At 41.6% G+C, this 22,287-nt stretch overlaps 1 protein-coding gene across 1 annotated transcript; it reads right to left on the bottom strand.

Moving 5' to 3' along the window:
• Nucleotides 1–1,667: 1,667 nt before the first annotated feature.
• On the bottom strand, nucleotides 1,668–20,760 carry LOC124144202. The gene is made up of 12 exons (XM_046513491.2): nucleotides 20,646–20,760; nucleotides 18,890–18,970; nucleotides 16,914–16,974; nucleotides 12,350–12,504; nucleotides 10,850–10,947; nucleotides 10,343–10,429; nucleotides 9,800–9,904; nucleotides 8,687–8,767; nucleotides 7,579–7,722; nucleotides 6,914–7,105; nucleotides 5,569–5,764; nucleotides 1,668–4,336 (listed from the first exon to the last, which is right to left on the bottom strand). The coding sequence occupies exons 1-12, from the start codon at nucleotides 20,755–20,757 to the stop codon at nucleotides 2,829–2,831; spliced, it is 2,820 nt and encodes a 939-aa protein (XP_046369447.2). The 5' UTR covers nucleotides 20,758–20,760; the 3' UTR covers nucleotides 1,668–2,828.
• Between the last annotated feature and the right edge of the window lie 1,527 nt (nucleotides 20,761–22,287).

Raw genomic sequence — 22,287 nt, 5'->3', positions numbered from 1 at the left:
ACGTGGAAACATCCAACATGGCAAATGCTCATTGTTTACAAACACTTCTATCTTACAGAAATCATTTATTTGTATTACAAGGCAAAATATAGAAAAAGATATATTTAAGAATGGCTTAATAAGGATTGATGTGGCCTGAAGAAGCCTACATATTGTAATGACTATAAAGACACCACATTGAAAAGAATTTGATGATCATTCAATATTCACACGGATAGTGAAACATCGGATAAATGGCCATGGACCACACCATAACTTGACATGCCATTTGACAGTCTGCATCTTTCATCTTTACTCTCTAAGCCATTGTGCTATACTATTACTTTAATATCTGCTATAATAAGTGTATTTAATTTTCATGGTTGGTGATATTTATACACAATATATTTCCTTGTAGCAGAACTACTGTCAGTAGTGGTGGTAGTAAGGGCAGTGAAGTTCGTTACATCAGACTTCTTGTACGCCCATTTTCTGAAATGTCTAAATCAGTATGGCCAGCAAACCATTTCATGGCCATCTTGACAGCCATCAGATGAAGAAACACATCCAGAATTATCGTCCTTGCATGACAATTGGATATGATCAGTTAAGTTCATTAAACTGCATTTCATAGGTGTTACGTTTCAAGATAACATAATCATATCTTACTCGCTTTGGAAAGAAGTTCAGAATTTCCCAGGGGAGGGTACAAAATCCTTAACTAATCCAACAGCAGGGTATTAAAATGGCCTTTTCAGTAAACAATCAGAAACAAGTAGCTCAATGCATTTGTCATATACGTGGTAGCCGCAGCAGCTCCGGTGGGACATACGCTTGCAGTCGGAAATCGCACATTAAATCTCCAATATAAGTAAGTAAGCAGCAGCAGCAGCAGCAGTAGTAGTAGGAGGAGGAGGAGGAATGGTGACTAGGCAACACTTAAAGTAAGTCATACAAACTTCTTTTTCCACCACACATACTTGCAAACTAGAGCAACTTATCTGCTTTAGACACACAAAGTACAGCTTATCATGACTTTAACTGGATTACCAAAGAAAATAGGAAGTATATTTCCCTAGACAGCCAGGACCACCAGTGCATACTGCAGCCACTTCTAGCTACCCTGCTCATACTGGCAAGAACTACTACTGGACAGACAGGTGCTACCATTAGGAAAACATATAACTTTATGGATAACAACTTCTGGCTTATTGCATTTAACACGAACAGGTAACGAATAAACATATTTCACACAGATAATTGGATGAATTTAGATGTACATTAAGAATAACACACCCCATTAGGGGTCACGTCAGAACGACCTTTCATCCAACCAATCAGAGCGTCGCTTACCAGATCATGAAAGTGACAGTCGGAATGTGTTTTCTTATCATGCAACCACGAAATATTTAACACGGGGTATTCCGAACGACAGTTACGGGTTTTATGATTATATCCATACAATCCAGGCCATCTATAAGAAATTCCAGAATGTTCTTATCAGTTTTTTTAATTGAGAATCCGTCAAAATATGTTTCGAAGCGTAGTCACCAGTTTGAAACTAGTGTCGTAAAGCTCAAGAAAGCTGCCTTCTGATTGGCTAATGTCGATTTCTTGTCAGTCATTTCATTGGTCTATCAAAATTCGCGAAAGGTCGTTCTGACGTGACCTGTAATGGGATGTCCTCAGATCTTTGTTTAGCGGTAGCGAAAACTAAGATCTGAGTTTAATGAGATTGGTTTGCCGTAAAAGGTGACTATGCTTGTCGTAAGAGGCGACTAACGGGATTCGGTAGTTGGGCTCGCTGACTGGCTTGATGCATGTCAATTTCCAATTGGCCTCATTAAAATTATCAGTGTGCTACTTATAATCTTTTACCTGTTGTTGTCAATGTTAATCTGCTGCTCATCCAAACATATCATGTACCTCTCATCACTTGGTTGGTGTCACTCTAGCTTGATAACGGTGTAAGAATCTTCATCGAAACGTTGCTATGTGCAATAAACCAGAAGTTGTTCCATAAAGTTGTATGTTTTCATACTTACTAACTCCTAGAATGCCAATCTAACAGTTAGGTGCTACCAATGATTTCTGTTCATGTATTGCAAGAATGCATTCTCTAACCAATCATAAATCGTTATACAAAAATACAAGTATTGTACAAAAACTATGCAAGAACACAATGCAAAGTGATAAAGTGGTATTTTGTTGCTCTATAAAAATATGAGTCTTTCTATAAAAATTGAACAGAGCTGCATATTTCTCATGAACATGACACTTCATCAACAAAAAAGCTGGATGTTAGCTTCCATGGTAACTATATAATACCCGCCAATAGCTGCAGAACATGAGTGGTACAGTCCTAAGGAGGTATCATTGTTAGGCACTTTGATGGTTATACAGTAAAATACATTTACAACGAACACGCTTATAACAAACTGACGGATATTACAAACTTAATCTTTGGTCTCTGCCATTTGCTGTATAGATGTTGTATATATGCTTATAACGAACTACGGTCATAAGGAACTAAAATTAGTGGTCCATTCGAGTTCATTATAACCATAGTTTTCTGTAGTGTTACTCCTCCAATTGCATCACTAAGTGATGTGAGATGGCCCTTAACAACACTGCTGTACTTAAGAAGTACTACATATTGCATTGTATTTGAACGCTTCAACAACTTGATAAAAGGAGTCTCTTTAAGAGGATCTGTTACAGCAAGGTTCTAAAATAATTTCCGCTCAGAGGTTTTAAATTCTTAAAATACAACATTTACAATGTAAATTTCAAAACTGAAAACAGCATACCATGTTAAACAAAGCTTTTTTAAAATCATTAAAACAAACTTAAAATAGTTTTGAATTAAACCGTTTCACTAAGCGGTCAAATGAAATGGAAGCTGGGGCCTTTTCACTGCTGCTAGATTCTTGATTCTGATCAGAGGTATGTGGTGATGAGGATGTGTCATTTGGAGATGAGGAACTGGGAAAGAAGGTCTTCCTTGTTCCAGATGTTGCTGCTAGCTGTGCTTCTCGGCCATAGGGTAAGGATCCAGGGAGATCACTCCTCACCATGGGCTTCAGGGTGGTTCTGTTGGCTGATTCAGGGTAAGAGGTAGAAGAAGAGGATCTTCCAGGAGCATGGAAGCTTTTCAGGTATTCTTGTGGAGGAGGTGGACTGATTGCTGATGGACGGGACTTCAATCTGGAGTGCTCGGAAGAAACACTAGATTGTGAACTTTCTGGCGAGACAAACCGACAAACTCCTCGTCCAATACCTGGAGGTAGAGCTGTGTTGATATGAATTTTGCTTATGGATGGAAGGGAGTCATCACTATCTGTGGTCTGACTGTCTCGTTTTATTTGGTTTCGGTTTTGAGGTAGTGTTTCAGAGAGGCTACTCTCACCGCCACTCGAAGGTGCTTCAAGCTGTCCTCCTATATTAAAGCATGGAATGCCCTTCCTAACCACCCCATAACTGACCATCTTATCCTTCTCAGTATCAGATGTGTCAGACAGGGGTCCAGTCTTCTCAGGAACAGCTTCAAAGTAGTGTCTGACAGAACCAACATGTTCATAGACGTGATGTCTCCCCAAAGACTCTCTGGATGGAATGCAACTGAATGAATCATCACCATCAGTATCTTCTGGACAGGAATAACTGTCAATATGTATCGGTTCCTCGAGGTCAGAGTCCGAAAACTGTTGATGTCTCCTCTTCTTCTTGAGATCATTCTGTGAGTACCCAGCTGGTATAAATGCTATTCTTTCATCAGATACAGTTTCTACCTTAATCTTGTGACTAGTCTGAGACTCTGGGGTCTTCTCTACGGTCATCTCTACTGGTCTGGTTGGATCTGGTGGTCCATGTCTCTGAGTTTCATGACCATAGTATAAACTATGTTCATCATCTTCATCTTGAGTTCTTCCTGCAGGCATCCTGATTTGCCATTCTTGGGACACATCATGTCCATTGGTCTGACCATGTTGCAGTTTTGTAGGTATCTGGACTTCAGACAGTCCAGGTGATGCACCATGTCCATGTTTGGTTTCAGTTAGATCGAGTCTATTCTTTTGATCTTGTGTGATTGTCATAGGTCTCCTGGCTTCAGATGGTCCTCGGGCGGTGCAGTGTCCATGTTTCGCTTCCTGTAGATGATGTCCATTGGTTTGATTGTCTGTTACCGTGGTCGGTCTCCGGACTTCTGATGGTCCTCGGTGCATACAGTGTCCACGTGTGGAGGGTGTTTCGGTGGACAGGGAGTTGACAGAGTTCGGCAGACTCTTACGCTCCTTGGCTCGAGGAAAGGCTGGATGAGACGAATTGGAGTCTCCATCACTTCTACGTCGGGGATCTGCAAAGGAAAATACCAGGGACAGTTTTAGATTTGGGCACATCATCATCATCATCATCATCATCATCATCATCATCTCAAAGCCTGTGACGATACAGGTTAGAATTGGTCTTCAGCAACCCATGCTTGTCGTAAGAGGCGATCAATGGGATTGGGTGGTCCAGTCTAACTAAAATCAGATCTTAGTTCTTGCTATGGCTAAACAAAGACCTGAGGACATGTCATTAAAGGTCACATCAGAACAAACTTTTGCGCACTTTGACCGACCAATGAAATGACTAACAAAAAGTCAACATTAGCAAATCAGACAGCATCTTTCTCGAGCTTTACGACTCTAATTTCAAACTGGCAACATCCATTCCAGATTACGCTTTGACAATTATTTGACAAAGTTCCAGATTCAAAATGTGAAAAGTGAACAAAGGAATATTCTGTTATGTCTGATGGAAGGTTATGATTATATGGCAGTACTTCATTACGGGCTATGGAAATGTTTATGTGAGAGATAGACGGTGATTTGGATGGTACAGACTGTTACTGTCATTAGGAACACCCCGTGTTGACCTTTCCAAGGTTGCAAGACTAGAAAACACACATTCTGCCTGCCACTTTCCCGATCAGGTAAAAGATGCTCTGATCAGTCAGATGAAAAGTCATTCTGATGTTACCCGTAATGGGCTGTCCTCACATCTTTGTTCAGCGACAGCGAAAACTAAGATCTGATATTAATGAGATTGTGGTGCTGCTTTGGTTGATGCATGTCATCGTATCCCAAATGAATACATTGATGCTTATGACATCAATCACTGGATTGTCTGGTCCAGAAGCGATTATTTGCAGACCAACCTCATAGAGCTGGAATATTGCTGAGTGTGGCAAAAAAACAAACAAAACAAAACAAACAAAAGGGATGTGAGTGACCTGTGACCACCATCTTGATGCAGTTCAGTTGCCTGGTCATATCATTTACTGTTTATATCTACTGTACCTACTGTATATATAACACTCCTTTAACAGACATTAATCTATATCAGTTAGTAAGTATGCCAAACTTATCATAATAACATAATATTAAAAATACCATCGTTATTTCATCCAGATATCAACATCAGACCAGTTTTCTGCATGATCATGTGACCACCTTGCTGATATTGATCAGTCCGATTGGCTATCAAAGTAGACGTCTGGTAACATAGTCCATATCACATAGCTATTTGACTGTTATCACAAACCTGCTGCTCTCCACACTGAGTCATTCCTGGCCACTAAGTAAGGGTCCTTGACACCTTCACAGTTCTCATGAAACCCTAGTTCGTCCTTCTGCGGCCCCCTGGCGTTTAGTCTTGTGGGCCGCATGTACTGATGGCGCAGGAAGTCCATGTGCGTCGTCAGATGCTGGAAGGCATTTGGAAGCAGGTGGCGTGTTATCTACAAGGAAAATACTGCCTTTACAAACTGGCCATTCCTGTACATCAATGGCAGAAGCAAATGTATGGGGATTCCAGGAAAGAACATAGGTCCCCAGCACTCTATGCTACTTGAGGTGACTGACTGGATTAGGTGGTCTGGCTCAGTGACTTGGTTGGTTGCATGGATCAATGCTCATGATGTCAATTGCTGGATTGTCTGGTCCGGACCATTACAGACCGTTAAACAAATCAATATCAAACAGGCTGTCATCATATAGCTGGAATATTGCTGAGTACGGCGTTAAACATGTTAAACAACAAACAAACTATTTAATTTGCAAAGGAAAAATTAACCATCTGAGTTGTCTCTAAGATGGACATAATTTGGAGAACTAAGAACTACTATCAATGCAGCTATTTGGGTACATAAATCATTTTCAAAACATGGCACAGATTATGTCTGAAAACAATAACATCTAAATATATGAATATTGTGTGTCATATAGATGGGCATTAAGAGTGAGTGAGTATGGTTTTACGCCGCTTTTAGCAATATTCCAGCAATATCACGGCAGGGGTCACCAGAAATGGGCTTCACACATTGTACCCATGTCGGGAATCGAACCCAGGTCTTCGGCTCGACGAGCGAATGCTTTAACCACTAGGCTACCTGACCGCTCCCGATGGGCATTAAGAAAGGGACATACGAACATAACTCCAACAGAAAGACAAAAGAGACTTTAAAGCACAATCAAAGTGACACATCATGAACGCTGAGACACCATGTGACAGTCTCTACATTTGGCAGAATGAGATCACATTGCTTCAAACCGACCAATCAGCATGTTCAGCATTGAGAATCATTAAATCATGCAAATATCAGAATGTATTATCAGGGATTAGACCAACTCAGAGGACAATTCTCAGCCTCCAGTTCATGCTAATACACTATTTCTTATATTATGGCTTTGTAGAAGTGACTCGTTCTTCACTGACAACAGAACCAATGAAGAGGAAGAGGCATAAATCCTTTGTACAATAACAAAAATCCCAATTTTGAACAAAATAATTCCTAATTTGCCTGTTTAGAACCCTGTTTAGGCAAATCCCTGATTATACTTGATGGTTCAACAATTATGGGCAATTCATCACCAAATCTTCTACTGACCAGTCCTCTCTTGGAGTCTTCGTTTGAGGAGTCGCGGACATATCCCAAGTAGATCTCCGTCCCCACCGTCACCTCCTTCAGCAGCTTCTCCATCAACTTCACCCGCAATGGCAGCAGGTGCTTCACCTGCTTCATGGCAGTAGTCAATATGTGGAGGGGGGCGGGGCGCTGAGTCCATACCTCTTGGTCTTCCTGAAAATTCAGATCACATGGCCGGAGATTGAGTAACTTCAACTGAGACTCCTGGACTGGGAGGCTGTCAACTTGTGGTCCCTACCCAACCACAACCTCGTGCAATCAGTGTCTGAAATGTTAGATCACCATGAATTCCCAATAAAGACAAGTCCATGTCCAGCTTTCAGAAGACTTCAACCTCTGTATTATATTGATAGGTAACACTGCCACTGAGTGAGTGAGTGTGAGTGAGTATGGTTTTAAGCCGCTTTTAGCAATATTCCAGCAATATCATGACGGAGCACACCAGAAAAGGGCTTCACACATAGTACCCATGTTGGGAATCGAACCCGGGCCTTCGACATGACGAGCGAGCGCTTTAACCACTAGGCTACCCGACCGCCCCCACTGCCAAGGAGATAAGGTTATTCAGCGTATGGGTGAGTGAGTGATATTTTATGGCTCAAGCAGCAATAATTCCATTGCCGTACCTTCTGGAGTGTTTCCCTGTACCTGATGATTGGGATGTCAGACAGGGCCATGTTGAGCTGAGTCAGCAGCAGACTGTACTGACCCTCCACATAGCGTGGGTAGTCGCCATTGTGCTCCATCCGGTAGATGATCACAGCAGCCACCTACAACGCACAGGAACAACAGCTGAAATTATACACTTACCGTATTTGACGTAATAAGCGCCAGGGGCACTCTCAAAAAAAGAGTTGAAAGATAAATTTCATGGTTTATGCTGACAGCCTGAAATGTTTATGTACGACAGATATATTTTTCCAGAATTTAATTGCCCGTAATAAAGGGTGCATATAACACACGAGTGCGTATTATACATGAATAAATAAGTCTTGTGTACATTGATCAATCAGAAGGGGTGCTAATTGGGATTGTTGACTAGCCAATATATTAGCAAATATCGCCTTCGGCGCTTAATAGAGCGGGGCGCTTATTACGTCGAATATGGTAAGTGAGTAAGTCAGTCACAGTGACCATGTGTCATTAGACATTTACATCAAGTACAGGATGTCAAAATGGCTGACATGATACACTACAGGTGAAATTAAACACATAAAAAACAGATCAGGCATGTTAACTCTTGAGTGTTGCTTTGTGGGTCCTTTATTTATTAATAAACAGGCATAAAGAAGGAAGGTGTCTAGTCATCAACATTTCATTATTCAAATGACTATTTACATGACAATCACCAATTTAATGTACCATTCATCATCAATGCTTCCCAGATCTATACACACTATGTTTCTTCATCACCTTAATACATACATGGTTTGTGGAACAGTTGCTATTTTTACCTTCCCTTTTTGTTGTTTTACACCGCAGTCAGCAATATTCCAGCTATATGACGGCGGTCTGTAAATAATCGAGTCTGGACCAGACAATCCAGTGATTAATATCATGAGCATCGATCCACGCAATTGGTATCGATGACATGCATCAACCAAGTCAGCGAGTCTGATCATCCGATCCCGTTAGTCGCCTTTTACGACAAGCATAGTCGCCTTTTATGGCAAGCGTGGGTTGCTGAAGACCTATTCTACTCCGTCACATGATGTCCTGCACTGGAAGTCTCACCTGAGTATCAAACACATTCACCAGTTCCACGCCGAACTGATGGTACAACAAATCTGATGGCTGGCGACAATCATGCATCACCTGAAAATTTGTGAATTACAAATCATGACCAATGTCACAAACAAATAATGTCGCTGAAACATGGTTGCCAGTCAATTGGCACTATCTGATAAATTGGGCAGCTCACTCACAAATTGTATTCATACACAGTTGCTAAAGCTACTTCATTGAGAGTCTCATCTTAAACATCCTTTATTTTAAGAATGACAATATGTGTTGCTAGCCGAGTAATTGTTTCGTCTTTATGTTTCCATGAACCAAAAAACTAGTAGAAGACACCCACTAGCGGACTACTGACTGGATGACAATAGAATGGGCAGGGCTTGTGTCACATTACTGCACTGAACAATGTCACTGATTTCTAATAGTTGTACACAGTATTTTAGTGTGTTAATGATTCAATAAGCAGCCTGTGAAGTGTTTATTGTTGATCTATTTGTTTATAAGAACTGACTTCAACAAGTATTGACATTTATTGAGTATTTTACACTGTTTCCTAAGTTTATACCTCCATAAACGCAAAAAATATTATAGTCCATTCTTAAATAAATACTATATATGATTGGTAATACTTTCTGCCTCTGATGGTAAACAAAACGATCACATTTGGATACAAAGATCCAGTTTGTCTGGGTCCCTCAGTTCTTTACATGCTGCTGTGGCAACTGGAATATTGCTTGCTGCGGCTCATCACTTATATGAGTAGTGTTAAAACAAAGTGCAGTAACTGTTAAACTTAAGCTGATTGCCAGCTAGGATATGTATCTAACTTTTATGGGAAACAGGTGAAGATTGTTCGTACAATAAAGAAGTTGGAACAGGCACAGACACGGCCACTAGCCCGTTAGTCAGGGACAAGTGAAAATCTATACAGACCAGTTCTTTTCTCCTCAAATCTAGCCATTTATATAACCACTAGTCCGAAATGAGTTCGGACTGGTTGGATACGACCAATGGTGTCTGACCCTGTTGGAAGACATGTTCTCCATAAAAAGAGTCATGTTGTTCCAACTTCTACATGCCTATGCTAGACTCTTGTACAAAAATACCTACCTTGAGTATTTTGCCTGATTCCAGGATTTCCAGGAGACCACGTTGGAAGCACTCTGATCCAAGTGAGAGAACGTCAAAGAGGAAAACCTCCTCTTTTGTAGATACCTGTAACCATGGTAACACATGATGATGATGTAGTCGTACTATACACTGTAGCATACACACCACAATTTGCCAAATGCGGAAATGAGTCAGTGAGTGAGTGAACAGTATTTAGTGTTAAGATCTTATGGTACGAGACCCAATTACAAAAGTTGTGGTGTTAAAAATAATATTTCATTGGTGGGGGGGAAGGGAGGGTAATAGGGAAATAAAGAAGGACAATGCTGCATGGTCTGATGTTGTAAATAGCTCATTGTATGAATCTTGAACACATTCTCTGAGTAATCTTAAACATTTCTGAAGGGTAGATTAATTAACATAAATCATAAAATTAGAAAGAGCAGATGACAAAACAAACTAGGAATGTCAAAAGCAGTTCTTGAGCTGGTGTTATACTCAGGGACAGTTGTTTGGTCCTGTAAAGTAGAACAACTGACATACCTGGAGCCAGCACAGAGTCCCGTCCCGGCCGATACATACACCCTCCATGCCCACACCAATGACCTTCTGAGCTTGAATATACTCAATCTGAAAAATACGGTTGAAAAATACATCCATGTACATTTTATTGCAACAGTAAGACAACAGACATCTAATCTATTTCTGAACTGAGGCCACAAAGTTGATGTCTTTGGGATTTGTGATGTTTCGCTTGGAGATTGCTTGGTTCTCTTTAAGACAAGGTGATGGAGGTGGCCACAGGTTAACATGATTGATACAACGCATTTGATTAATTGTTGTTAGAAAAGTAAAAAGGTACATACAAATTATTTGATTTTTGTTGTAATTTTTAGATTATTCTATCCATCAACATGATAAAAAATTGAGTGAGGGCAATTGAAAAAAACAAACAACTTTTTCTTTGTTTTCTGAAAACGGCCCTTTGTTCAGGTCAGGAACGCTTAAACCTAACAATAGAAAAGTAACACCAGAGGTGAATCAACTCACTGCTTCACGGAACACTTCATCCAACTTGTCGATGATATGAAAGTCACCATTAGATCCTTCCCCAACATCACTGCTGGAGTCGTAGTCTGAGCTCTTCACTGAACAAAAGGCAAAACAAAACATGTCTTTTATAAAGCCTTGATAAAGTGTACTGCTATGAAAAAAAGACAAACTGTTTAGTGTTCCTCATACACATTAGGGCATATTTTTATGGTTCAGGAGAACAATAAAATGTGATGAACAGTTGAACATTTCTATTTGTGAGTGATCAGGAGTGACTTCTTGTTTATGAGGCTTTTCGATGGGTAAATTTCTAACTCTAAGTTGAAATTCAAGTAGAGCATTAAACAGCCATCTTAAAACATGTAATGCCCTTTTTATTATAAAAAAAGTACAAATTCACCTTAAGAAAGACCTAATATATTTTGTGTACCAGTATATTCATGGTAATTGCACTGAAATCATTTTGAAAAATAACAGTAGCCGGGAATCATTGGTGACACCAGTACACAGGGCAAGCAAAGACATTGAATGTGCATTCAGTGACTTTGCCCAAGTACCTGAAAAGCAGGGTTTTGTAGTTGGAATTGAAAATCCAGATTTTCAAGAGACCACCCTAAGTGGGAGTAGAGTGCTACTTGATGAATATAGAGTCAATACAGCGAAAAAACAGACCCCCAAATACTTTCAGTGTGGAAAATCAATGCCAGACGTGAGACGAAACAAAGAATCAGCTCCAGTTGTACACAGCCAACCTTAAAACTTGCATACCTTTAGTCAATTTTCATACAATATTCTTAAGTACTAAACTGCTAAAACTAGAATTCTAACGACGTTGATTCGCCTGTCAATGTCAGCCCAAATCGTCAGAACTAGAGTACTCTTTGCTATGATGTCGAACCGATTGTTGATGATGTCTATCCAAAGGGGAGGAACTATCGTGATTGCAACTCCATCTGCCAAGTGAAGGGGGTGAGGGAGGGGGTGAGGGAGGGGGTGAGGGAGGGGGTGAGAGAGAGGCTGAGGTAACGTGTTTAGCCGATGGTGACTGTCCCTTAGACTCCTGGGGAGAGGCTGAAGTAGTATTGGGGGGTAATATTCTCCACGGGGGAAGATAATCAGCCCTATGCTGAGGGTCAGGGAACATTATGTGGAGCAGACTCAACTAACGAAGTAGTCTTGATTGGTAACGTGTCTTGTACTGCCCCATCAGAAAGCTGTCAGGAAAGTAGGTATTCGTCGACAATTAACGAAGGGATTGTCAATAAATTGGCATGTGTAACCGTGGAAACAGTTGATCTGATAGCTATTTTAGTGACAATTTTAGGTTTCTTGGAAGTGGGAGACCAGTGCTCCCTAGAAATATATGTTGTTTTACCTACCTAAGGATAATCATGATAAACGAAAGCCACAAGTAAGATGATTGGTCAAGTATATTTTGGTGTCCTTAACAGTAAAATATCACTGAACTAGAATCAATATACAATGAATATTACATACATGATCCAGTGGTATCGTTGCGGAGTTGTCCCCTCTTGTTCTCATCACAACTGGCCGGTGACTTTTGGAGGATAAGTTTTTCTGATGTCACGTTTGGTCTTCTCAGCAGGTGACGTGGTGTGTCCTTATTTTTAGTCAGACGAGGCCCATATTCCCTGGGTAAAGAGTATTTGTTGTCAGATTACATACATGACTTACACAATGGAAACTGGCGAAACTGAAGTAGTGAGTGAGTTTGGATAACACCACTTTGAATAGTATTTCAATCATGTCATGGTGCGCCAGCTTCATGTGGGAGGAAAATCCTCAGCGATGCGGTCTTAGACATATTAGATGCTTACCACTTTGTAGAAACCCACAATCACTGGTATGGCACATAGTCAATTGTAGCTCCTGAAAGAACAGGATTAATACCAAAAAACATGTACAGCTATTGTTGTTTATTTGTTGTTCAACATTGCAGTCAGCAATAATCCAGCTATATGAGAGCAGCCTGTAAATAATCGGGTCTGGACAAGACAATCCAGTGATCAATATTTTGCGCAACGATCTGCGACACACAGTCAACCAAGTCACAGAGCCTGACCACCAGATCAATTTGGTAACCTCTCACAACCACCATAGGTTGCTGGAGACCTGTTCTAACCTTGAAGCCCCACTGGGTTACGACCAGCATAGGTTGATGTGGACCTGTTCTAACCTTGAAGCCCAAGGGGTTACGACCAGCATAGGTTGCTGTGGACCTGTTCTAACCTTGAAGCCCCACTGGGTTTCGACCAGCATAGGTTGCTGGGGACCTGTTCTAACCTGGAAGCCCCACAGGGTTACGACCAGCATAGGTTGCTTGGGACCTGTTCTAACCTTGAAGCCCCACTGGGTTACAACCAGCATAGGTTGCTGGGGACCTGTTCTAACCTGGGATCCCCACAGGGTTACGACCAGCACAGGTTGCTGGGGACCTGTTCTAACCTGGGATCCCCACAGGGTTACGACCAGCAGAGGTTGCTGTGGACCTGTTCTAACCTGGAAGTCCCACTGGGTTACGACCAGCATAGGTTGTCTGGGGAACTGTTCTAACCAGGGAGCCCACAGGGTTACGACCAGCAGAGGTTGCTGTGGACCTGTTCTAACCTGGAAGTCCCACTGGGTTACGACCAGCATAGGTTGCTATAGTAAAATATCACTGAACTAGAATCAATATACAATGAATATTACATACATGATCCAGTGGTATCGTTGCGGAGTTGTCCCCTCTTGTTCTCATCACAACTGGCCGGTGACTTTTGGAGGATAAGTTTTTCTGATGTCACGTTTGGTCTTCTCAGCAGGTGACGTGGTGTGTCTAACCTGGGATCCCCACAGGGTTACGACCAGCACAGGTTGCTGGGGACCTGTTCTAACCTGGGATCCCCACAGGGTTACGACCAGCGTAGGTTGCTGTGGACCTGTTCTAACCAGGGAGCCCCACAGGGTTACGACCAGCAGAGGTTGCTGTGGACCTGTTCTAACCTGGAAGTCCCACTGGGTTACGACCAGCATAGGTTGTCTGGGGAACTGTTCTAACCAGGGAGCCCACAGGGTTACGACCAGCAGAGGTTGCTGTGGACCTGTTCTAACCTGGAAGTCCCACTGGGTTACGACCAGCATAGGTTGCTGTGGACCTGTTCTTACTAGGAAGCCCCACAGGGTTAAGTCCAGCACAGGTTGCTGGGGACCTGTTGTAACCTGGAAGCCCCACAGGGTTACGACCAGCATAGGTTGCTTGGGACATGTTCTAACCTGGAAGCCCCACAGGGTTACGACCAGCACAGGTTGCTGGGGACCTGTTCTAACCAGGAAGTCCCACAGGGTTACGACCAGCATAGGTTGCTTGAGACATGTTCTAACCTGGAACTCCCACAGGGTTACGACCAGCACAGGTTGCTGGGGACCTGTTCTAACCTGGAAGTCCCACAGGGTTACAACCAGCATAGGTTGCTTGGGACATGTTCTAACCTGGATCTCCCACAGGGTTACGACCAGCATAGGTTGCTGGAGACATGTTCTAACCTGGAACTCCCACAGGGTTACGACCAGCATAGGTTGCTGGGGACCTGTTCTTACTAGGAAGCCCCACAGGGTTACGACCAGCACAGGTTGCTGGGGACCTGTTCTAACCTGGAAGTCCCACAGGGTTACGACCAGCATAGGTTGCTTGGGACATGTTCTAACCTGGAACTCCCACAGGGTTACGACCAGCACAGGTTGCTGGGGACCTGTTCCAACCTGGAAGTCCCACAGGGTTACGACCAGCATAGGTTGCTGGGGATCTGTTCTAACCAGGAAGCCCCACTGGGTTACGACCAGCATAGGTTGTCTGGGGACCTGTTCTAACCTGGAACTCCCACAGGGTTACGACCAGCACAGGTTGCTGGGGACCTGTTCTAACCTGGAAGTCCCACAGGGTTACGACCAGCACAGGTTGCTGGGGACCTGTTCTAACCAGGAAGTCCCACAGGGTTACGACCAGCATAGGTTGCTGGGGACCTGTTCTGCTGGGGACCTGTTGTAACCTGGAAGCGCCACAGGGTTACCACCAGCATAGGTTGCTGGGGACCTGTTGTAACCTGGAAGCCCACAGGGTTACGACCAGCACAGGTTGCTGGGGACCTGTTGTAACCTGGAAGCGCCACAGGGTTACAACCAGCATAGGTTGCTGGGGACCTGTTGTAACCTGGAAGCCCACAGGGTTACGACCAGCACAGGTTGCTGGGGACCTGTTCTAACCTGGAAGCCCCACAGGGTTACGACCAGCATAGGTTGCTGGGGACCTGTTCTAACCAGGAAGTCCCACAGGGTTACGACCAGCACAGGTTGCTGGGGACCTGTTCTAACCTGGAAGTCCCACAGGGTTACGACCAGCACAGGTTGCTGGGGACCTGTTCTAACCTGGAAGCCCACAGGGTTACGACCAGCAAAGGTTGCTGGGGACCTGTTCCAACCTGGAAGTCCCACAGGGTTACGACCAGCATAGGTTGCTGGAGACCTGTTCTAAACAGGGATCCCCATGGCATGTACAGCCATGTACCTTGAAACAAGCACTTGTCTTGTCTGCTTGTTTGTTGTTTAAAGGGACAGTACATCAACGGTTCTAAGTGTTTTTAAATCATGCATGAAATAATTTCCAAGTGTGACATCACATGCCCGATTCAAGTCTCAAACCAAAACAATAGAGCTTGGCACAGCGAAGTCGACAATGCAAAAACGATGCTGGCTGGTAAACTGGCTTCAGTTATGATTTTTAGTAGGTGCAAAAGAGAAATCGTGCATGTTTTTTTTTTACATATGACTCTTGACTTCCGAAAATACTAATTACAAGCTTAATTGGATTAGAAGCGAAGCCTAGATTACAACATAAATATGCCTCGGTCGTATGAAGCTAATCACTCTCAGACCAAGAGTTCTTCTGTCACTCTCACATATTTCACGTACACCGTCCAATCAAGTTTTGTGTATTTTGGACAAGTCTTCACCTTTAAACATTCATTGAGAAAAGATCCTAAAACGTGAAAAACTATTTCCATTATCCTCCATGTGCTGTCATCGAAGCCCCACGTTTAGCTACGGATAAATTAACTTTTATGTTTAAAGCTATATTGTCATGCACCTCACTGTCGCAGTGATAGTAACATGTCCATAAAATTATGCAAAACAATATGTAAAATGCTTGCATTAGACTATCTGTCTTATTTTAGAATAAGTGTGTTTGTTTACAAACAAGAGAAAAGTCCGGTCATGTGGTAAGCCTACACCCGCAGTGTGGTCACTGGAGTGAGTGAGTGAGTGAGTGAGTATGGTTTTACGCCGCTTTTAGCAATATTCCAGCAATATCACGGCGGGGGACACCAGAAATGGGCTTCACACATTGTACCCATGTCGGGAATCGAACCCGGGTCTCCGGCATGACAAGTGAACGCTTTAACCACAAGGCTACCCGACCGCCCCTTGTGGTCACTGGAACACTGTTGTAGAATAAAATGAGTAGAGCCCAGGGTCCCGTTCCACAAAGCCATCTTAGCGCTAAGATGATCATAAGCCTTCGTTAAAGTATGGGAGTTACGATCAACTTAGTGCTAAGATCGCTTGGTGGAACGGGGCCCAGTAAACTCAGGGGTTATCGGCTAGTGTTTACAAAGCTTCAGAAGGTCTGACGTCTTTAACGCCGCACTCAGCAATCTTCCAGCTATATGACAGTGGTATGTAAATAATCAAGTCTGGATCAGACAATCAAGTTATGACATCATGAGTATTGATCTACGCAATTGGGATATGAAGACATGCATCAACCAAGTCAGCAAGCATGACCACCTGATCATGTTAGTCACCTCTAACAACAAGCATGGGTTGCTGAATACCAATTCTACCCCAGTTTAGGAATGTTAAACAAGCATGGAGTACTGGGGAACAGTCTAGGAGGAAATACTGCACCCGTTAATAATGATTGACTCCAACTGTGGTAATTGATGTTGTAAACACAGTCTGATGGTAAATGTAGTAATCAGAAAAGGTTTATGATTGGTCTCACCGTGTATTTGCATTGACCGTGGTTTGTCTTAAGTTGCTGTCAACATCTTCAAATATTTCAACTGAAAAGAAACAAATGCTTTAACACGTTTAACCAATGTTTCACACAGTCCTGTACTGTATGCTCATTAAAATGCACTGTTTATTAAAGCGAACTAAATATTTTATCGACAAACTGAAACTAACCACTTTTAAACACAATCCCATTCTCAAATATGATAGTGGATAAAAATGCAAACAAGAAAATTATTTGTGCTTACACCGAAAAAGAAAAACAAGTTTTAATTGTAGGGGTCCAAGGTAAAAAAAATTGGGGGTCCTAGAGAAAAGGTAAAAATTGAATACAACTGTACAGTATTCTACCACCAAGTGATGCAAGATTGTGACTGTTCAGAGGCCGTCTTTTAAAAATAGATATGGAATTCTCCAACTGAAATGAATCTACAAGTGTTAGCTACTAGAAGATCCTGAAGCATTCAATTGTGTATAGAATATTTAAAATTACCATGGTGCACGAATAATATTACTAAAGTGCCTGTCACACACTACTGATGTACTTCGCAGGGACTAAACTGGAGCAACAAATTAACAACGGTGAGAAAATCGGCAGAGCTGCAACGAGAAAGCACTTTACAAAATCAAAATTCCAATACCAATGTAGTACCGGCGTTCCCGTTGTGATACCGATATGCTACCAAATACCACTTTTATGTCACCTTAGTGTTACTGATGCCCTGCCGATGTTATACCGATGTACCACCGTTGACTGGAGCTATTGTGGAGTGATATCGTTGTGCTGCTGAAGCACTACCGATGTGACGATGGAGCTCCGGTATCACATAGGCGGTGCATCAGTACTACTTCGGTGGTATTCGGTAGTCCTACGGTATCACAGCGGTACCACTATGGTACACATTGAGGCCACCAGAGAGCCGCCGATCCATTACAGGGCGATACTGGTGTTCTACCGACATTAACGAGGCCATACCAGAGTACTGCTGATGTAGTCCCGTTGTTTGCTCTGGCAGCGCAACAGCGGGAATTTTTTTAGCATGTTCAAAATTTTCTACCGTCACCTGCTGTTGCTCAATTTTTCAACGATGTTCTGACGATGTTCTGATGATGTACTACCGTTCTTAGCGATGTGATACCATTGCGCTGCCGTACTAGTACCGATCCCTTAAAATCGCCAAATTTGTGCTCCAGTAGAGCTCCGGCGACTCAAATCAGCTAGGCGTGACAGGCCCTTTAGTGGTACAAATTATAAACTATGATAAAATAGCAGCACTAATTTCTAAACATGTAAACCGTATTCGACGTAATAAGCGCCCCGCTCTAATAAGCCCCCACGGCGATATTTGCTAATATATTGGCTAGTGAACAATCCCAATCAGCACCCCTTCCGATTGATCAATGTACACAAGACTTATTTATTCGTGCATAATACGCACTCGTGTGTTATATCACCCTTAATTATGGGCAATTAAATTCTTGAAAAATATATCTGTCGTATGTAAACATTTCAGGCTGTTAGCATAAACCACGAAATTTACGATCTTTCAACTCAAAATAATATTCTAATAAGCGCCCCCTATTTCTAATTTTGAGAGCGCCCTGTGCTCTTATAACGTTGAATACGGTACATATTTTCTACATCCCAGTATATGCACTCAGTATATTCTTTATGTCCATTTTCATTTCAATGCATATAGGATGCAGGATTTTGCACCTGGTAAATCACTGTGATAATAAAGGAGCAAAAAGCAAAATGAAGACACATTGATGTGGGTGTAACAGATAACATCAAATCTTAAAAGTTTGTTCAGTATTTGTCAAAAGAAGTATATAAGTAAGAATACACCTCAAAGTGATAATAATGATCAACCCTGTTACCATGGTTATCATCATCATCATCATCATCATCATCATACAAAAGCAATGTTCACTATTCAAGAATCATATAAACATTAAACTCACGGTCTTTGACTTCACTACGGTCAAAATGCAGCAATCCCTGCAATCTCTTGTCGCTGTGAGTGTCAATTCCACACAACGTTACTGTAACAGAGATGACTTGAATTGCATTGAGTTGACTACATATATAACAGCAGATATCATTTACTGTAAGTGTTTAGGCCACACTTATTTAATTTTATTTAGGTGGAGGAAACACAGAGACTTCTTCACAAGATGACTTGGCTTACTAGGGGTGGCAACACTGATCTGTTGGAACCATTTTCAAATCTTTACTTGTTTGGTGGTTTCAGATCAGTATTTTCTTTTTTAATGTATAGGACTGGAGCTCCATTATTTTTTCCAACATAAAAAGGTGCTCAATTGTTGTTTTGAATACATAGTCTTCCGACACTTTTCATATAGGCCTTGTATGGGCAGTCATCCGGTCAAAACATACAAAGTTGAAATAAAGGACAAAAGTATGCAAAATAGTCAAATGTTACGGACAACGTTGACAATAGTCATGAGGAATGAAGTAATACAATTAGTACTTTGGTATGCATTTATCATACACGGCGTAAGAAGCTGAATGCTTACAAATTGCACCTGGCATTCTTTATTATTGTCAACATTGTCCTTTACATTAGTAGTATAGTGTCCTTTTTGGCCACTGACATTCTTAAGCACATATTCCTCTTTCTTTACATATGACGTCTATTGTTAGCGAGTTGTTCATTGGTATCGTTTTGTATTTTGAATTCATTATTTGTATGTAAATAATGACCTTTATTTGTAAAATTCATTCTTCATTTGTAACATTGGCACGTATGCCTAGTCTGCAAGATAAGCGACCATTACTTTTTTCACCTACATTGTTAAAACGAACGAACATTACAGATATACAAATATAATATAACTTGTGCGTATCATCAAAATATTGTGAAGTAACCCTGCGTATTCGACTAGCAAATCAGCAACTTATTTTAAAATTATAAACGGGCAAACCTTGCCAAACTCCACGATGACAGTTACATCATGATCATTTGCCATCACACTTTCTTGTGGAAGTATCGTGGTATTTTTTAGTCCTATAAAGCTCTCGAGCCCACACAACACCAGTTTGCAGGGACTAATCTAGATGAAGAGGGTTTATAAATACTTAACTAAAATACCCACATGTGTAAAAACTAGCGGGTAACAGAAATTTGAATACCCAGATAGAATTACTGATACCCAATGATTTTAAAATGCATGGGTAAAATACCCACAACACCAAAAGCTTATCTGGAGCTCTGCTAAATGCAGCTGATTCTAAGGGCCCAATAAAGAGCAATACAGAGGAGCATTTCACGGTTGTCGTTGCCCAATATTTGTATCAGAGAGCCGCGATTGGTCCTACAGTCAACCCTAAATGCTCGTCTTGGGTGATTGATTGAAGCATCGTATTAAGTGTCCATGATTGAAGGACACCATCGCAGCTGTCGGCGAGAAATACTAGTATTTGGTCCGCATGTTATCAGCTGGTTAGGAATAATAGATTTGTCAGGGCTAGCCATCACTGCAATGGCAAACATAGAATACTATTCGACCATAATCAATGCTTATCATGACAAAGATTACAGTTAGAACTTCCGACCCATCAAAGAAACGAGATGACCAAGTCACGAAAACTATGATCCTTGGAAGTTTTGTGGTTTCACTAACCCCGTCTCGACTTCAGGACAAAAATACAATGAAACTGTTTTCAAATAAATAATTAAAACAAGCGTATCCAGACCCTTTTGTAGAGTTATTTTCCCAACACTTCTGTCAACATTTTGCAGGTAGCCCTCGAATATATCGCCTTCGATGACTTCCAACCGAACGCGATTTCCCACCACTCCGTCCATCTTGCTAAGGGAGGTAACTTTTACAACTTTAGGGAACCTATGAAGGTTGAAGGCATTGGTCACCATTCGCATCTTTCCGTAACCTACAAGAACGGTACAAGTTCATCTCGAATGGCTCGGAGGAAGTTGCACTAACGGAATATTGATAAGGTCTCTTACAGATTTTATTTTGTATGTTACCATACCCGTTTCCTATCAGTAAAAAACCTAAATGACATTAGGACATCTTTACTATAGAGTTGACAGATATCCTTGTCAAGTTGATTTACCCGAATCTCTTAATTTGCTTCAGCAAATAGAGCTATGATGAGGATAAATCCCGCTGATAACCTGAGTTTTGGAAGTTCTGTAACGATGTGAACAAACTGTATTTTTGAAGTGTTTAATTTTACCCTGACTTATTTAATTAAATACCTTCTGCAAATCTCATAAAGTGAGTGCCTCAAAGTTTGTCACGACAGTCGACGATCAGCATTCTTCCAGCTATATCAGAGGGTGCCAACTGCACGTTTCGATACTGTGACAATACTACTAAATTTGTCTTGGCATCCAATGAAGGCCTCTTGAGTCATATCAATTTACACAGCTGCACTTTGATTTTCACAAGATCATTGACTTTGTGTTTGATTTATCACTCTTTGCAAGAAAAAATATAGATTTCAGCATTGCATTATTGGCATCCGCGTACAAGATAAACATTTCATGCCATCAAAGACCATATACCGATATAAGGTTTCTGATGTCATCCAGCGTGCTGCACTGTGGCATCCGGATACCGTTAAACAGGACTCGGCATCCGGTGTACCTAAACGGGGTTGGCACCCTCCTATCACAGCAGCCTGTCACTGAAAGCATAAGAAGGGATAGACGCTATCGGGATAGGGAGGGGATTTAAGTTTTCACATTTTGAAATAAGATTTCAAACATGATGTAAATTTACTGAATATTAAAGAAATTTATTATTTCTACCAATAACAATGTTTAAACACATATTTTGGAGAATACAGACTGTATATACTCTACGGTCTGCTACCCAGCTTCAGTCTAGGTGTGTGTAATTAGTGCTGTGTGAACCCGAGACAGTGTCTTTGTATAGTTAGGGTAAACATTAATTTATAGTCTGATGTTCAAATCTGAGTTTGTCCGTGCCTTGAACAACAATAAACCACCCTACCCTAATAGAAAAATAAATAAAATACACGCAACTTGAACAAAGTGTTTCTTTTTGTTGCCATCAAATACGTAATACCAACGACTCCATTTCCTTTATGTTGTGTTTTAAGATGAGGTGAGGTGAAATGGGGTTTAACGTCGCGTCCAAGATTATTGCACTTATATAGCGACGTGCATGTACGTGTGTGTGTGTTTGTGTGGCTGCTTGTACTAGTCCGGACTGATGCCGATTTATAGTGCTAGCTCACTGAGATACCATGCCGCAGTTTAACATGAATACCCCAATCAGACACAGTATACCGACTCCGAGCCGACCAGTCTTTGTTTTAGCCCCTTAATGCCGAGCGCCAGACAGGG

The sequence above is a fragment of the Haliotis rufescens genome, unplaced genomic scaffold (genome assembly GCF_023055435.1).
Source record: "Haliotis rufescens isolate VD_foot unplaced genomic scaffold, xgHalRufe1.0.p SCAF_7, whole genome shotgun sequence".
NCBI lineage: Eukaryota > Metazoa > Mollusca > Gastropoda > Lepetellida > Haliotidae > Haliotis > Haliotis rufescens.
This window is presented reverse-complemented; position numbering and strand designations above follow the sequence as displayed.

Bases quoted from the DNA above. Each gene is read 5' to 3' on its own strand.
- LOC124144202 (XM_046513491.2), bottom strand. From the start codon at position 20,757: ATGGACGGAGTGGTGGGAAATCGCGTTCGGTTGGAAGTCATCGAAGGC. The intron at 8,768-9,799 runs GTAGGTATTTTT...ACAAATTTTCAG, and splicing joins AATCAGGCAAAATACTCAAG to GTGATGCATGATTGTCGCCA. The intron at 5,765-6,913 runs GTCAGTAGAAGA...TTTTCCTTGTAG, and splicing joins AAGACTCCAAGAGAGGACTG to ATAACACGCCACCTGCTTCC.